The sequence below is a fragment of the Coccinella septempunctata genome, chromosome X, assembly GCF_907165205.1.
Source record: "Coccinella septempunctata chromosome X, icCocSept1.1, whole genome shotgun sequence".
Classification (NCBI taxonomy): Eukaryota; Metazoa; Arthropoda; class Insecta; order Coleoptera; family Coccinellidae; genus Coccinella; species Coccinella septempunctata.
Window position 1 is genome coordinate 11,315,624 of NC_058198.1, and position 19,546 is coordinate 11,335,169.

Consider the following 19,546-nt stretch of genomic DNA (forward strand, 5'->3'; position numbering starts at 1 on the left):
CTAAACCCCCAAGCCTTGTGACCCATTGTTCGCCCGCTTGTAGTTGAAGAGACTCAAACCCTGAGACATAAATGCCTCAAGTCTACAGAGAAGAGTCCTTCTCGCCATAAAGCTGGGCAGGCTCCAATAGAACCACATCTCCTGGAAGCTCTAACTCCAATTGGTTTCATATTCGCCTTATCGAGAACATGTAGCCAAGCGTTTTGTGGTATAGGCGTCTCTGTTGATTGATTGATTTCTGTTCTCGAAAACTAATGTTGGTTTGACCTTTCAAGGCATATTTATGCTCTTCTGTTGAGTTCAGTCTACTGTGTTCTTCGAGTCTCCTCTGAAAGATTCTTTTGATTGTGCGATGTAGAGCTTACAGCAACCGCTGACAAAAGTTGATTGATTTTATTCTTCGCACTCTTAATCGTCTGTTCAATCGAACAAATAACATCTAAATTCTAATTCAGGGAATTCATCTCCTCCCATTGCTTTATACGAAAAATATCTTTGTATTTTCGAATTACTGATGTTGTCATTTCTCTCGAATATATTCGACAAAAATCATTTGGCATTCCCCCAGTTCATATCTGAAAGTTCCATTTTGAAGGCTTTTTCATTAAACAAAAAAAGTTTAAAGAAGAAAATCGAGCTTAATCATTTCGGGGAATTGACTAAGTTAAAGGTACTCGAATTTCTGAAGCTGGCAGAACTGAGATATTGGCCGAATGAAACAACAAAAATTGTGAATGGATACAATCACATAATAGATATACAGGGTGATTCAACGCCCATTGAACGTTTATTGAGAACTATCATAATTTTGTGCTGAAAATTTAAATTCTCACTGAAATATTTTTCAATCTCTACAACTTCCGGTTATACCAAAAACTAACTTCCTATTTTAAATGGGACACCCTGAGTATCTTAGCATCGCAAGATGGCAATATCCACAGAGTATCAGACCTTGTGTGAAAATTCAGTTGTTTAAGTGTTATTGACATTCCAAAAATAATTGGTTGAAATGGGATGTCGCATACTTCTTTTAAGAAAAAAACTTTTAAGTTGAAAATTTGTGCAGTAAAACTGTCAGCGCGAAAATTTAAGGCACACGCCTCAGTTTAGTTTTTCGTGGTCTTTTCAAATATTGAAACAGATTTTCAAGATTTCGATGTACAGGGTGTTGTTTCGAGGATTCAAACGATTCATAATTTTTTGTTAACCCGGACCTGGATTTTCCTTGCGGTTATTGCATGATACATTCAAGATTGGAATAAGAAACACGTTTGACAAATACGAAGAAAATATACCGGGTGGTTCGTCTGATATGGCCTCAGTAAGAAACGAGCAAAATTGATTGAACATCCTGTATCTCAGCCACGAAGACAGTAAGAGCCAATAAATCTGTTATTTCCAGAACCACTTCGGTGCCACGTATCCGCTTGTAAAGTATTTCCGTTTCCCAATGAAACACCCTGTATAAGAAAAAGAAATTAATTCGATTTTGGTTTATTCACCAAAAATGGGAGCGTTGTGACTCCAACTAATATTATTGTAATTTCTGGAGTGTACTACGTATCTTATCCCACTGATATAAATAATGGAGTATAGGAACGAGAGTTTGGTAAGGTTGTGCAATAAAAATATTTGGCAAATTTGAATAATATCTATCAGAGACCTTTTTTGTATCTTGTTAAATCAAGCAAATTTATATGGAATCACTAAGAGAAATCATATTTTACAGACAGAAAGGAGGTTTTCATACTGAAAATGCCATTTGATATAAAAATACAGTTTATTTAAAAATATTTCACTCTATCAGGGATGAAGGGTTGTTGAATTTTTCTTCAACGCAACTAAATGTTTATGCCTGAAAGGGATAGACCTTTCGTTGCTTGTTTTTATCAACTGTTTTTCTACTTCATTGTTGAAATAGTTGAACCTAATAAATTGGATGTTTTCTTATTTTATTCACTATTTTTTATCAATACCATAAACACTTTAGAAGCGATCGATGTTTTTGACGTGATATCGGAAACATGATTTTTTCATAGGGTAGTGATTAATAAATTCTCTGAAATAAGAATTGCAATTAAAAAAGAATGACAATGTTCTTTCATCAATAACTTCCCCGAGAAAAAATGTTTTTTATTATTACAGTTCACAAACATCAATCACCCCTAGAATGATTCTCCACCTCAAAAAAACATGAAAAAAGTAAAAATTGGAATTCAATACGTTCAACCCTTTCATCCCAATAATAAGTGAGAGGTTGATACAAAATGCCTATCAATGTTTCAATTATCCTCAACAACAAAAGATATTTCTATTTCTGGCACAAGAAGTTGGGGCTGCCTTTTAAAAAACTCATCTACCCCTCGCGAAGAATGCATATTAAACTCTTCAATTATACATTAAAAGTTGCGTTATTTAAAATAAAAACCCATTTTTTTGACATTTTTTTACTGAATAGCACATACCGAAGATATGAATTTTTTGCGTTACATTTTACTCACTCTGTGTTGATAAGCCACCAAAGTGATCGACTATTTTGAATATGCGCTATTATCATATTTTCAAATCCATTATTATCCTTCTGAAGTGTTTTCATTATGGATATATCGATTTAAGTTTGAAATGATTATTATCTACAGTGCGAGTCTCTAATTTGGAATATATTCAGTAAATCAAGGAGAGTTTTTCGTTATAAATATGCTCGGACAAGTCGATTAGTATTATAAATTACGCTCTTTTTGATATAAGAAAATGTTCTACAGCGTGTTCAAAATATAATATACGACGTCAGATATTTTTTTATTCTTATAGGGTTTATTATGCGTACCAAATAACTAATTCTCATTTAGTTCGAATATGAGCTGATCCATCTGATATCAACTCAAATATTTCGCTCCATTGAGATTTCCTTGGAAGAAAACTGGACCTATTACTTGATAATTAGGAATCCCTGTCCAAACAGTGACTTTTTTTTTAACATAAACGTTGATTCGTTAGAAAACAGGACGTTTTGTACGTTAACAAATTTTCTGTCTAGTAGATGCATTTGCATATATTGCCACACTGAATTCCTTTATTAGGATCATCTGCTGGTTGGGAGTTGCTGACGGACTATCATTTTATAATAATGAAATTTCTTTAGTTCCCTAGTGGGGTTTTCTTGAACAGAGAGTACTACATTTATTTCAACATCTTTATTGAGGGATATGATGATGATTATGTGTTTTTCTCAAAAGACTATTTCCCACAAACTGTTTTACAATCTTAATTATAGTACTTTGCGGCATGGGTAGTAAATTAGGATACTTCTCCCTTAATAAATGAAGAACTTCATTTTGTGTTCTTGTCCTATCTGCTTGGACAATCATCATTAAATTTTGAATCCTGTCAGTTTCCGTTGCTCACGGCATTTTATGCGATTTTTCAATAAACGTTGTTTCGCACAAAACGACAATATTAAATATCTTCTCTAGTACTACCTTTCTGTCATAGTTTTTCATTGATGTGACGAATCTTATCTGAACACAAAATTTCACCCACATCTTACAGTGCCTTCATTATGACCATTACATACCATAAGAATACCAGAAATTAAAAGAACCCAACTAATGAATATTTGGTAATTATTCAAGAACCCTGTGTACATAATATTCCTTATCGAATTTAATAGTATCCTGTACATATGAAGTTTTTCATAAAACATCCCATACATACTCGTACAAGCCACAGGCTTCTGAGGGGTACTTCGGTACCTATGGAGAATCAGGATAATAAGAAATGAAATGAAAAAAATGAAATCCCATACATTGGGAAAGGACCAAAGTCTTCATAGAAGAAGGTGTTTAGGTTTTCATATCGTTGTTATTTATGATCTCCTTAAGAAAGTTGAGGAATATCAAAGAACACTTATGTTATACTTAACAATATAAATTAATTCCATTCAGTATTCTTGTATTGCCTTCAAACTTGAAACTTGCAAATGGTCGAAATATTTTTGGACAAAACTTCCTCAGCAGAAATGTTTCAAAAAGTATCACTTCCTATTTTCTCCTTTTTTTCAGAGATAACAATTCCAATAACGCATAAACCGTTGAGTTTTCACCCAAGGTATGACATAGTGTCAAAATTACCATCAAATCAGCCAACTTGATGCAAAGGTATAGGTACTGGCTGAGCCAGTAGAAAGAAAAAAAACTTGGTAGTTAGTTATGTCTATGGTCCGAAAATTTGGTATAAATTATAAGCGAATTAATACAAAAGAAAAGAACTTGAAAGTTACGGAACAGGAGTGGGTGGTTGTTTTTAGCGGTGGAAAATGATTTTCACGATTTCCGGCTAAACTATACCTTTTTACGTGAGAGTTGTAGATAATTGCAAAATCTGCAAATATTTTATTTGCCAATTTTCACCAAAACTTCGATATCATTAAGAAAACGCAAAAAAAAGCTTTTTCGCTTTCAAGTTTCTTCAGCAACAAAATGTATCATTTCCATGTGTTGAATGAGCAGGAATTTTTTTGATATTTAGTATACATTTTTGTATTTTTCACGAGTAACGATTCACGATAACGACAAGTTTTCAAACCAAGAATTTGGTTTACGAAATTTCGAATTCTCAACTTGACCATTGCTCATTTCCTCCATTGAAATATTAACCTAATGATGACACGAGAAATGATTTTTTTTCCTCAAAAAACATCGGCAAAAATCAGAAAGAAAGAGTTTTCCATACAATTTGGAGTATGATACAAGAGCTTAGGGAAAAACCTCAGTAGTAACCGTAGTGTAGTGATGACAAATTTTTACAGAATAAGCTTTTAATACTGAAGGGCTTCCTTTCCATTGACACAAAAATTTCTTTATCCTCTTTCAATTTCGGAATAATATCTGAAACAAAGAAACAGAGCAGAAGACGAGAAAAAAAGTGAATAATAAAGCCTTCCTCCAAACTTATTATAAGACTTGATGATGACTGAAGAAAAAAATAAATAATCATAGGTACATAACTTGTGATGTACCTATGATGAACTATGATGTACTGGGCACGGGGCCCAGTGCTGAGAAGAAACGGGGCCCAGTGCTGAGAAGAAGGAGATCTGCACTCCAGAGGAGAAATCCTCTAACCCGACTGACCAGTCGGAGATGGAGGTGGACTCAGCGAGGGCTCCCACCGAGCCCATGTCTCCCGTTGCCCTACCGGTATCTAAGGAGACCGGCGGGCACGAGAGGGGTGGCGGAGGTGGGGGAACTAAGCGGGGCTCCACACCACCCATATCACCAGTAGATCCTCAAGGATCTGCTGGAATGAAGTGACAGTCAACTGACTGAGGACAATTATTGCTCCTCATGGCTGCTGACATATACGTCACGCAAATAAACTTGCAGCACTGCATAGCGGCAACCGATATTCTTCGGTTGCGGCTGGCAAAGCTGCACACATTTTTAACTCTGATTCAGGAGCCCTGGATTAGAGGAGGCGAGGTGAGGGGCCTTTCCTTTAAAGGTGGTAGGCTCTTCTGCTCGCCCAAGGATACGAATCCGAGGGCGTGTATACTTGCTTCCATTGATTTAAGGGCTCAATTATTAACAAATTTCTGTTTCAGAGATCTGGTAGCGGTTCAGATTCTAGACTGTAGAGGACCGCTGAAGAATCTAGTGGTGTGTTCTGCATACCTTCCCTACGACTCCCCGGACCCACCGCCATCAAGGGAATTGGAGGAGCTGGTCGAATTCTGTCAACGGAAGGGATGGCCCTTGCTCGTTGGGTGTGACGCTAATGCCCATCACATTTTGTGGGGTAGCACTGGGGTCAACCCGAGGGGTGAGGCGCTAATTGACTTTCTGTATTCAACAAGTCTGAACCTACTCAATAGAGGTGATGAGCCTACCTTCGTTACTTCGAGTAGAAGAGAGGTGCTCGACATAACTTTGTGTAGCAGTTCCATCGCTGACTTCATCGAGAATTGGCGTGTAGCAACGGAAGTGATCTCTCTATCAGACCACCGACACATCTGCTTCACTATCAAAGGGAACAGAATTTCAAAGGATCCAGAAATTTTCAGGAATCCGAGAAGAACAGATTGGTCCAACTATTTGACAGACCTCTCTAACAACCTAGGACAGGAGAACCTTGTACCAAAGACCACGAGAGAATTGGACACTGCTGCTGACAAGCTGCAGGAGTGCATTATCTCGGCCTACCACAGCAGTTGCAGACCTCAATTTCGTAGACCAAAGGGTCAGACGAAGTGGTGGACACCTGAGCTGACAGACGCCAGACTTACTAGCAGGCATCTCTTTAACAGGGCGATGAGATCTGGCATTGAAAACGACTGGGACGATTACAAATCGGCCCTGAAGAGATACAAAGGACTCATAAGGAAGTCCAAGCGCGAATCGTGGAGGCGCTTCTGTAGCGACATAGAGGGTGCACCTGAAGCCAATCGGCTGAGGAAGATACTCTCTGCAGGAGGCGCAGTCACGATAGACTACTTAAAGCTTCCTACCGGGCATAAAACATGCTCAGAGGAAGAAAGCTTAAGACATCTCCTAGAGGCGCATTTTCCGGGCTTCACAGAGAACAACATCACGCAGGATGAGCGCCAACGGCATGCCTCACGAGAGGACTGGAAGTTGGCTTCACAAGTGGTGACACAGTCTCGAATCCGATGGGCTATCAACGGATTCGAGCCCTACAAAGCAGCGGGCGAGGATGGCATAATTCCGGCACTCCTTATTAAGGGGCTGGATGTGTTGTCCTCCCCACTGCTCCATATACTCCGAGCGAGTCTAGCTCTAGGACATATTCCATTGCCCTGGAGGAAGGTGCGGGTTGTTTTCATACCCAAACCTGGCAAACCCACGCATACGAGAGCGAACGACTTTCGTCCAATAAGCCTTTCCTCGTTTTTAACCAAGACGTTGGAGAGACTGGTAGAAAGATATATCAGGGACGGTGCGTTACAGACGTACCCATTACACCCCTGCCAGCATGCTTACCAAATAGGCAAATCAGTAGATTCTGCTCTTCACTCGGTGGTCAACTGCATTGAGGACGGACTACATCACAAAGAATGGACACTGGCTATATTCCTGGATATAGAGGGTGCATTCAACAACACTGCGTTTGGCGCGATGCAAGCTGCGTTGTCCAAACATGGCGTGGAACCGACACTTTGTCGTTGGGCGAGGTCTCTGCTGAGGGATCGCAGCATAACTGCTCGGCTAGGCGGCTCGACAATCTGGGGCTCACCGGGAAGGGGATGTCCGCAGGGAGGTGTTTTATCACCTCTACTGTGGAATCTTGTCCTGAATGGGCTCCTGGTCGGGCTGACAAGGGCTGGGCTCGTTGTTGTGGCCTATGCGGACGACCTTGTCCTACTGATCAGAGGTAAGGTAATCAGTGTCATCTTCGATCTGATGCAGAATGCCCTGCGTATGATTGAACGATGGTGCTTAGAGAACGAACTCTCGGTCAACCCTGGTAAAACAGAGATGGTTCTTTTTACTAGGAGGAGGGTGCCCCACAACATCAAGCTTCCTAGCTTGTTTGGGATTGGGCTCACCCTATCCGAGCAAGTTCGATATCTCGGTGTGACACTGGACCACAAGTTATTGTGGAACAAACACATTGAGATCCAATCGAGCAAGGCTAATATAATTTTTTGGTCTACTCGGAGAGTGCTTGGAAAAGGATGGGGCTTCAAACCACACATTATGCACTGGCTGTATACTGTAGTGGTGAGGCCTATCCTTACCTACGCATCACTGGTGTGGTGGACTTCCATGGGGAAGAATTCCAGTCGCACCATTATGACTAGATGTCAGAGGAACGCATGTTTAGCCATCACAGGCGCTCTGAGATCCACCCCTACGGCAGCTATGGAGTGTCTGCTGGGACTACCACCTTTGGACCTTGCAGTTACACAGGTGGCCATGAAGACAGCTCTTAGAGTTTGGGAACAGGGACAATGGCGCGATAGAGGATTATTCAGGGGGCATGCGAGGGCTCTCAAGATGGTGAGGGATGCCAACGCATCCCTTCTCCATAGAGGGGACCGCGCGGGCACCAGCTTCTATTTTGCCGAACCCTACAGGGTAATTGTCCCTGACAGAGACCTCTGGTCTACACCAAACAGGCTTCTTGAGCCCGAAGGTCCCACTTGGTTCACTGATGGCTCTGTGATGCCCACAGGGACTGGAGTGGGAATTGTGGGACCTCGTTTCAATCTATCCATCCCCCTAGGGAAGGACTGTTCCATAGTGCAAGCGGAACTGTATGCTGTTCTAGCCTGCACACTGGAGAATATCCGCAGAGGGTACTCCGGAAAACACATCTATATTTGCTGTGACAGTCAGGGAACCCTGAAATCCCTTTCTGAGGAAAGGGTTAACTCACACCTAGTAAAGGAATGCAGAGAGGCTCTGCGGGGGCTAGGCTCTGATAACATTGTGAAAGTTATCTGGTGCCCGGCTCACGCAGGACTTCCGGGGAACGAGAAGGCAGACAAACTTGCAAAGCAGGGAGCCCGCTCAGCTTTTGTAGGTCCAGGACCGGCGCTGCCTATCTGTCGTACATCTGTCAAGAACTTCTTTAATAGTTGGCTGAACAGGAAATTTTCCTCTGGATGGAGCATAGGAAGTGGTCTCAGACAGTCGAGGCTTCTCATTGAGAGACCATCCTCTGTGCCTGAGGTCAAAAAACTCTTAGCTCTTGAGAGGAAACAACTGAGTCTAGTGACTGGAGCAATGACTGGCCATTTGTTTAACAAACACTTAAATAGAATGGGACTGACTAGCCGTTCCCTGTGCCGCTGGTGCAGGAGCACGGAGGAAACGGTTGAACACATTTTGTTCTTCTGTATCAACCTTGAGGACTTAAGGATGACACATCTAGGAAACAGAACACCCACAGCTCCTATGGTGAGAGGGACACCTCTCTGTCGACTTGTGGCATTTTTGTCAGCATGTCACAGAGTGTAAGTCTCTCCAACTACAAGCGGACGAACAATGGGTCACGAGGCCTCAGTTCAGCCCGGTGGGGCACCGCACGTAGAAGAAGAAGAAGAAGACATAACTTGTTTTCCAATTGAACTGCGAGGAATATCATCTCTGCGTCAAAAATCTTCTGCTGATCTTGGTGGAGGATCACCCTCGTCGTTAGAAATGCTTTCAGTACCTACTCAAATTAATAATAGCCAAATCTTGCTTTTGACTGGGAGGGTCTTTCGACCAGGTCCAGTCTTCCAAGTGATGATTCTTCCATTCTTCAGTTGTTCGAGGAACGCTACAGGACACTTATATTGGGGAATTATCTCTCATAGATATACTAGTGGTTATTCAGTAGAAAACTGAAAAAACGGGAAAGAAATTAAAAAAACTTATGACACTTTATTGAATAATTAGTGCACAAGTATCTTCAAAAGCAAAATCCTTCAATCCTATCGAATTTCTCTAACATCTCCAGACATTAAACCTATTGGATGAAGAAACTCTATTGGCTCGATACTCTCAGACAAAATGAACTCCAATTGAAAAGCCAATTTGAAAGCCAACTTGTTTCGTTTGTAGCTTGCTTCAAAATGTATAAAATTCTAAATGAAATCAAGGTTTTTTTCTCGTTTTTTCATCACATAACTCATGTGGACGACACTGCTTTTGATAAATTTCATAACACTTTATTCCTGCTAGTGTTTTTCAAAAAAAAAAAGAATTTCATGAGAAAAACGAGATTTCATGAAATAGCTCGTAAAATTGCGTTATTTCCGCATATTTACTAATGCAAAATATCGACAAAATGACGAAAACATCCCGAAGTAATGACCTAACAATCCACCCAACATAAAGAGGGACTCTCACTGTTTCTGAATTCTCTGCCAAAAATATGTGCATTTTTCGCTTCCTTATATTCACACCCTCTACAAAAGGAAGGGCTAGAAAAAATTACTTGTGTCCATTTGCGTAGAGACTAATAATAAATTGTGTTTTGCATCAATGGCGAAGAATCCAGCATTGGCGAAGCAATGTGGAAGTTCAGCAAGAATTTCAAGAAATTATATGTCAAAATTGGAAAAAAATATTTTAATAAACACTTTCACGAGATGATGCGTTAATTTCATCAATGTTTTTATTGTATTGTTAAACAATGTTTTCAGAAGTTCTCGAATTAGTAAAATTGTAATTTTCAAAGTTTTTTCTATATCACATGAAATTTATTCATTTGTATTAGTTAGGAGCATCATATTTGATAAGAATCGATTCCGAAATTTTTTTATTTTTTGGTTTTCTCGTTATGAACATTTTTTTGGTGGTATAGCTCTGGTTTGTCATGACTAGTGACCACGCTATATCGCCGATTACAAGAATAATGTTATTTTTCCAAAAAGTTGCGTGTCTGTGTTGTCTTGAAAAACGACAAAGGGATCAAAGTCTTAGGGGGGGGGGCGTGGCCCCCCTGGTTCCCTGGCCACCCCTGCGGGGCTGAAAATATTTTGGGAAAAAATTCATTGTCATTTTCCATAAACATCTAACAAGCCATCGCGGTGAATCGCCCTGTATAAGCTTTTTTACGACGGTTAAAGTTTTTTTATCGTGGTTAATCGAAAAATCCCGTTACTCCTATCGCGGGCAGATTACTACATGCAAGTGCAAAATTTGGGAGATCACTCCTTCTGTCTAAACCACGACAAAAAAATTTTGTGATCAATTTGGATCGGTTCACAATAATCGTGAAAACTAAATCGAAAACGTCAAGATACAATGAGCAATTAAAGGCATCGCGAAAATTCACGCGATCGCTATTCCTACGAACTATGGACCGATATGTGTACTACCTCACGTAGTGTTCTTATTACCGACACACATTGACGTTGGCAGACAACTACAAAGCGTCCGAGATCCGCAATCCTGGAGTGGCGATGGGTCTGCGTCCGAAGACGGTACCGGCAATTAACAAATTAGAATATTTAAACAAATTGAGGGTGTTAGGAACACATGAGCGCGCGGTTTGGCTAGCCGGGTCCCAGTATAAATAGTTGGGTCTCGTTCTGTCAGTATAACGTCGGACGCGGAGCAGTTAGCACGTGTGAGAGCAGGCAGTATGATGAGTGTAGAGTGTAGCAGCCATCTGACGGATCGCAATTCGGTCCACCGTTGGCACCGATGCGAAGCTAAATAGTGCGGTGACATGTTCTAGTCATGGTGAAGGTTCTGTTCCTGAGGGTGTTGATTATGTGTAGTTTCGCCTGCGTGGCTCCTGCGCCCTTCTTGGAACAGCCTGACCACCAAGAAGAGGTGGCTCCTTTGAACCCTTTGGAGGACCCTGCAGCTCGCAGCGAACGTAGCACCAATCTGTCCTTCGTTGCTGGTACGGCACGGAGGATCCAGATGTTCATCAAGAACCGTCACCTCCAAATACTCCCCGATGGCACTGTCAACGGTACCACTGACGATACTAGCGTTTTCAGTAAGTTCCTTCGCCATTCTGTACCAGCACCATTAACTGTTTTTCCCTCCAGAACTCAAACGGAGCGGACGATTTTATTCGCGCCGATCCGCGAAAATTATATAATTCACGCTCGTCACACTGACCTCCGTCAAGTTTTCTCACGATTAATTTCTCCTGATCCTGATCACACCACTGCAAAGATTCCTGAGTAGGTCCTTTCCTCTGCCACTTCCACCTATTGATTACAGCAATTTCCACCCATTATTATCCAAAAATCGATTTTTTGGCAATCTCAAGTATTTTCATGAATTTTGTATTCAATTGTCCTCCCACTCGACGAAATGGGAAAAGTCTGGATTTCGTCAATGAATTTAGGTAGATAACCTACCTCATCGTTTGTTCCGACTGATGCAATTTATCTCGACGAGAACATGCGAAAATTATATAATGAATTCAGAGTTTATTCACATTTCATTATCTCCGAATTGAACCTCGGATGTATCTCAAAGGACACGTACGAAATTCGTAGGATATTATCGAACCTAGTTAACCTAGGGAGATCCTAACATAATGCAGTTCAACCTACTTATGCATTTAAAGGCCCAAAATTGATCTAAATGGATCAAAATCAAATTTGGAACAATTTTTTTCCCATCGAATTGAATTCACTGAAATATTGTGAGTATCCAAAAAAATTTACATCTAAAAAGGTTTTTTTCTTTTCAAGCCATTCAGCATGACAATTTTACCAGCAATTCAACTCAAAAAAAATCGACTAACAAATAGTTTGAGTTTTCCCAATCGACTAAAATCATAAAAGTCTTCGTTTCTCTAATGAAATTAGGTACCTAGACAATCTAACTCATCTCTATTTCGAGGCAATTTAAATTTACAAGAAAAGTCGACAATTATACAATAAATTCTGGGTTAATTCACATTCCATCAAGAATTTTATTATCTTCAATTCGAACTTATTTCAAGGGACTATCATGGGAATGACTAAAATCTGAGCCAAACTATGTAGTAACCTGGGAGATCCTATCATACCTCATAAAAGTTTAACCTACCAACATATCGATAGTGTAACCGAGTGTAATATCTGAATTTATCTTAAATGATCAAAATCAAATTCGAAACAGTTTATGTATTTTTTCCGAGATTTTTTCTCACGTCTAATGCCGAAAATCGATGCAATTTATATAATTCTACTGAAATAATTTAGATCTACATAAACTCGAATATGTGACAAACTTTCTCGAAGAATTACTGGATGTTTGGTGGATTTCTACCAAAATCCAGTATTTGAATTAATGAAAATTTTGATGCAAAATCACTGACTGAATATGATCTTCTAAAATACAATCAATCAACTTTGTTCATATATCGATTGAAATTTAATCTGGGAGGATTCTGCATCTTCTGAATTTTTTTAGGGTTTTCACTCAAAATAAATTAAAAAATTTAAAAAACCTCCTGCGTAAATTTTTGCACTGATTTGTCTGGAGAAAATCGAGTAGGAAAAATTGTTGCCTGACAATGAACTGAAAAAAAGAACTTTGAATTTATAATTATGTATAGTAACGTTTCGGAGTCTATATCAGAATCCTTCATCAGACGAAGGTCAATTTCTGAAAATCTTTTGAATTGTAGCTTTTATTTTACATCAATTGTCAATACATGGAAACGTCGATTCATTTAATTTTGAAATTACCAGATGACCGTTCTTCTTCTTCAGGTTCTTCAGTAAATTAATCCAAATGTGATCTATTCCTAACGAACAATTTGCCAAATTATTATTTTGATCCAAGAAAATACACGTAGACTCTTTAATCTTTCGTTTATAATGATCCGGTTCTGTCATTAAAATTTCAGTGTTATTCTAATCCATCATGTGGTCTTTTGTATTAGAACAAACATGATCTGCGATCTATTAATTTTTAAAATAATTTTTTTGTTCGCGTTTTCTTAATTCTAGAGGTCTAGACGTTTCACCTGCATAAGTTTCACCACAAATACAGGGAATTTTTAAATTTTTGGTTTTTTTTGTTAATATGCATCTTATATCATTCTGCATTTTAAAAACAGTTCTTATGTTGAATTTGGAACTGATTATTCTCAATTTTTTTGAAAGGCCATTAAAATAAGGAATTACGTTCAATAAATTTGGTTTTTCTTGACGGTTTGTTGGTTATTCCTGATCATTATTATGATTTTGGTTAGACATTTTTCTTTCTAAAAATATTGTTTTTTCAATAAAACTTCTCAAAATTTTATGTAGGAGAATTTCCATTTTTGAGAATAGAAGAGAATTTTCAATGAATTCCAAGATGAATTCATGGAATTTTTTCATGATGAATCGAGTTTTAAGCACTAGATTTAATACAGGCCTCTGATTATTTTTGATGAATTATTTTTTTTGAACTCAACAGGAAAAGTGAACCATATTTGTTCGTACGATCTTAATGTTTGTGAAATTGTAGGACTTCGAATAAAGTTACTTTGAAGAATTTTGAATCTAGGAATTTTTTGAAAATGTCGAGAATTTTTTCGAATTTTCATTTTTATGGATTCTTTACTTGGGATTTAGGTACCTTTTTGTTGAAGGCTTGATTTTTTCAGAATTAAATAATAAATGTCAATAATAATTTCAAAAATGGAGGAAAAGAGAAAAATCGTAAAACCCATGAAATTTTCGCAAATTGCGTTTTGAGACAAAATAAAAAAATTCGTTTAAATGGTTTAATCCTTTACTCGGTCGTACTCAGGGATTTGACTATAAAAAGTTTTCAGATTTAAGACATGCAATGTTATTTCAATTAAGATTTCGAAGAGTTTCTTTCAGCAAATCACACTGATCTTGCTGCAGTAACTATTATATCGAGTCTTATTGCATAGCAATAAATATTTTGGGTTTCGAGTCCAGCTTCAACACTTTCAAAATATAATTTATCTTGTTTCTTCCTCAATTTTCAACTTTTGAAATTAGAGAGCTGGCAGTGTCCTTGCCGAATTGTGGTTTTAAGAAAATCCTGGAGAGGACTGGAAGGATTTGTTATTCGTCTTTGGAAATCTTAAAACGCAAACGCTGAAAATTTTATGGTGGTTATTTTTTTTCTGCCTCATTTCAAAGGTTGATTTTTGGGATAAATCGAATCGACGAAAAAATTGAAGAAATCCTCGAAATTTTCTGACTTTCTGAAAAGGAATATTTCCATTTCTCATCTGAAAATGTCCAGCGGAAATTTGGGCTTTTACGCACCGCGGCTCGCATATAATTATTGATAAAATTCGAATCTAACTTGTATACTGTTAGCCGTGTTGATATAACTCATAAATTTAAACTTTCCTTTCGTGTATATCTCGAATATATTCCGAGATTCCTCCAGTTGTAAAACAGTTAGTTCCACGTTTGAAATTTTCTACACATTGCGTATCTACAACTTCCTCTGAGCATCTTTATCCATTCGAATCTAGATTAGTTCGAGTTGCTTAATCTTGCCTCATTTTCATTTTCTCATTTCGTTATGCAAATGCTTTGCTGGAATATTTTTCGGATCCCAAAAACCGATACAAATCGAAATAAAATTTTCTTTGGAATTTTTCACGACCAGAATTTCGTGAACCATCCGGGGATAACTTGAGCGTATCTCACGAAATTATTTGTCGTATACTCTTCATTACTCAACAATATAATATGACCTAGAACGTTAATGAGACTGGCTGCCTGGTCGAGGAAGAGCCGAGGGAAGAGCCCGCTCGAGGACTATTCTTTGGCCACCTTGTAAACGTGAGCTGGACCTGTTTCCGGTTATCGACAATTCCAGGAGATCTCGCCGAATTCTTTTGGACCTCTTCGCGGAAAACTCATTGCAACGAGAGCAGGTCAATACCGCGAATTTACTCTGGTTTTGTTGAAGGGGTTTCTTCATTGCGAATTTGAAATAAATTTCGTATTTTGATCTATCCTCACCACTGGATTTCACGCGAATTTTCTCTTAAATCTCAGCTCGATATTATTTCCACTGACTTCATACGTGCATCAGATATACAGGGCAATCCATGGTCGATGATAGATTAGTTGTTTACGCAGGGCAGGACTTAAGTTTGAGTTAAAAAATATCAAGGAGTTTTTACTAATGAGTTATTCTTTATATCGATTTGAAATGATCTCTCATAGCTTCGTCATCAATTATATTTCAAATGGAGCATCCTGTATAGAACTGCACGTCTTGTTTTCCTATTTTTTCGTAGTACATACGATTCGAGATCAAGACGATCGACATTGGTTGCTTTACGGATGCTACCCCAAGTACGAAAATGTCTCACATCTCTGAGCAATAGCCTGAACTACGTACTGAGTCAGTTGGAAAGTAGAAATTACCACGTGAGAGGTAATATTACGAATATTGAATAATTTTCAGTTATTCCTGAATTTCAGCGTAATTTTGGCATATATCGCTATGAAAATCTTTGCAATATATAAACAATTGAATCGCCGATGTCAGCCCGTGGTTATTTTTATCGAAATATGTCAAAAAATCGACGAAAAATTATTAAATGTTTAAAAAAGTTTTATTGACACTAAAGTTCAAGTTTTTTTTTCCATGAAAAAACAACTAAATTGGAAAAAAAAGAGACGAGGTGACATCAAGGCGTCCTTTAACTTCAATTTAAAAAAAAAATGAAGGCTTCACGTAAAAAATTGAAAGCGTAAATTAGGAACTAGTGAATGCCGTTTTTGAATGGAGATTCTTGAGGTATTACTTCCCCTTAATGCTCTTGTAGAAAATTTTCCATAATGATAATTAATGATTATATTCCATGATATTTCACAGCTTGCCAATAAAATAATTAGATTCTTATGAAATCTTTTACTTAATATTAAAACTATTGACAAATGAACAGAATTCTGATTTTGAAATATCCCACAGTATCTGTGTTTTTTTTGACGTAGGCCTTTTTTTCGACAAATTTCCTGGTTATAATTGTTTTAACTACAGATTATATCTTGAAAACCTTTCGAGATAAATGTATTACTTTTCAAAATTGAATTCCCGGAGAGTTTTTGGAGTCTTCTCCAAAAAAAAATTAAAATGAACTTCAAAATCTACTCATTTTAGCCTTTCCATGAAAATGAAGACTACTCACTACTATGATACCCAACACGAAAAAAAGATCAGGGCATACTATTTAAAGAAATAGGCTTATTGGTAATTTTAGAAAATTCGCACTGACTTGGAAACTCATTGGGATTTGAATAAAAAAATCATGCACATATCTCGACTGGCTTTCAAGATACGATCTCTAGTTAAAACCATCCGGAACCATCATAACTATGAACTTTGTCGAAAAAAGTGGCCTACGTCACGAAGCCACACTGATAAATTATTATTATACAAGTGGGGTATTTCGAAATTCAGAATATGATATAAGAATTGGGTATTCCTATTTGAAATAATTTTAGTTTATAATACATTAATTAGACGATTCCGCAAAAATTTCAATCATTCTCCTAGTCCAAAATTTCTAAGAGTTTTCGATTGAGCAATTTTGAGTCATCCACTCGGTCATCCTGTATAGGACAATCATCAACTATACTCAATTAAATTGAAGTTTTGATTTGCAAAAAAAAACGAGAAAAAAAAACAAAAAAAAACGAAAACAAAAAATAAATACTACCACTAGGGAGATGACCCTCGTAAAGCTATCGAAACCACTTCAAAATTTTGTATTTTATTTCCTAGTCCTGATCAGCTAATCAAATGTTCATCAAGAATTTTTATGACACCATAATGTAAAGCTGCTCTTTGAATGTCAAACTTTCCGAAAATAATGGCAAAAAATAAATTCAAAATTTCAAGGTTCTGAGATATAGAAGGACGTATAATACGAAAAATATAGGGTGAAGGCAAAACGAAAAATGTAATAATATTTCATTTGTGCAAAAAGAATAAGAAAAATAGAATGTTCAAAAAAGGGAAAAAAAGTGCAACTATATAGACCGTGGGAACTTTATAAGGTTCCCGAAGAGTGCAAATTTCCAAACTTGCTCAGTGCATAATTTTTTCATGCAATCCTGAACTTCACAAGAATTCAACAGATTCTTCGATCCTTTGATAACAATACTCAGCTTATTGTCATTTTTAGGTTAGAATGCTTAGTGTTATTCATATCGACAATATTTCTATCAGAATCGGGAGAAAATTTTCATGTAAAAAAAATACATCGCAGTTTCTTTGTGGAACAGCCCGTATAATTATAGTTTCCGATATTTTGTTTATGCGAGAATTTTTTACGACACTTTATGGTCGAGTTGACAATATAAGTGAAAAAATGTCGACGCCGATATGTTTGTTATCTCTTCCTGTCCTATCCGTATCGAAAAGTATTCCAGCATTTAATTAATAACAAGCTATTAATTAATCATCGAGGACTTAACATTTCGATCTTACGCGAAGACGTGAGGCGGTAAGTCGTATCAGGTTTCAAAAACTCTCTTTGAATGTGGGTCACAAAGGTTTGTTCGTTTTCAATCGGAGGAGAATGGAAATGATTGTTGTCGAATTTCGTTTGAAAGTTATCATATCTAAATGTATCAATTACCGAAGAAAAGGAAATTCTTCATGTTTTACTGGCTAATTACGGACATTATGAGAGCCTGCTACCGATAACTGCAGTGTTCGAATTCTGATTCGCTGATATACCCGGTGGTCACATAAAACATTGCAGGCAGTAGGCAGATATAAGTATACGAGTTAATTTTTATTTGGATTGTTAGTAGTGGTGGTTTTGATATTCTATTGTTGCAGAATCAGGAGTAATTTTATGTTCATTTTACACTTTCGTTTGAACTGAGTACATTGCTTTTACTTTTATAGGGTGGATCTTGGGGTGGTTGAGTTTTTGAAAATTTGCCATGAAAAATCATTTGAATTATTTCAGAAGTATCTAGGGGGAATAATAATGGCACTTTTAGGCACTCACCCCGACCAACCCTCTGCGGTCTAGCCATCCTCAAAAAAGAATTCAAATAAAAACCCCCTACTTGTGATACATCATTTGAAAGCTTGCATGGAATGCTTCACAATTATTTTAGGAAGAGCTTCGAAAAATAGAATTATTCTCCGTTATCTCAATGAAAACTGAAATGTGAGACCGATAATGAAATCGATGGTTCCTTAAATTAAACCAAAAACTCATATAAAGGGTGAGTCTTGTACAAATATTTCAATATTAGATTCCTGAGGTCAAAAGAAACACTTTTTTCCTATACCATTTGTTCCGATTCGGCACTGATAAAAGGATATAGCCATTTTAAGTTTTCATAATGAGCTGTGCCACCCCTGAAAAAACCAAATTATCTTCAGTATAACTATAGCTGAATCTGTGACACTACACATCTGTGAATTTTCTAAAAACATTTGCATTCGGTCAAAGTACCCAATTTTTCGAATTATACAGATATTTTTCATTTTTGAACATAAAATAACCAAAAAAGGGTGAATTACACGAGAAAATATGTAGAATACTTTTATGTCAGTAAACGTTCAAGTATTCATATTACTTGAGAGGGCGTTAAAGTTGAATTTTGTATAAGGGGACAGAATAATATTTTCTTCGAAGTTCTAAAGTCCTTTATTAAAAGAATTAGAAGAAGCATAGAAGTCGGAGGAGGCCACGTAGAACATTTAATTTGAGTTTATTCTTTTTATGTTACATTGTTTTTGCTTTATCGTCGAAATAAATAAATTAAATGAATAAATCGATACTTCAAATCTCCTTCCTATGCTCCAAAATGATCAATTGTGTTTTTCTCAAAAACGGATGAAAACAAAATACAGTGAAATAATTAGCAAAAAACGAAAAAAAAACTTCAACTTTAACGCCCTCTATCTTTTTCCACAGTAATATTTTATTGAGGTATATTTGGTCCTATCGCCATATTTTGGTCCAAACAATTTGCCCTTAGTCTATGTCCCAATAGTTATGAATCACCCTGTATACCGCCCAACTCAGTTTCAAGAGTTGGGTTCTTTGAATTTTCGGTATTTTTATGCTAGTGGTTGATATCTTGTGTTCGAAGAAGATTCATCAAATAAAT

The 19,546-nt window shown here is 37.4% G+C and overlaps 1 protein-coding gene across 1 annotated transcript in view; it reads left to right on the forward strand.

The window, feature by feature from the left end:
- The first annotated feature begins 10,913 nt into the window (after positions 1–10,913).
- Positions 10,914–19,546, forward strand: part of LOC123321411 (fibroblast growth factor 5) — a 182,503-nt gene continuing 173,870 nt past the window's right edge. The window contains exon 1 of the mRNA XM_044908982.1: positions 10,914–11,463. Within this exon, the coding sequence (XP_044764917.1) occupies positions 11,196–11,463 (268 nt within the window). The 5' untranslated portion in view covers positions 10,914–11,195. The remainder of the gene's footprint in view (positions 11,464–19,546) is intronic.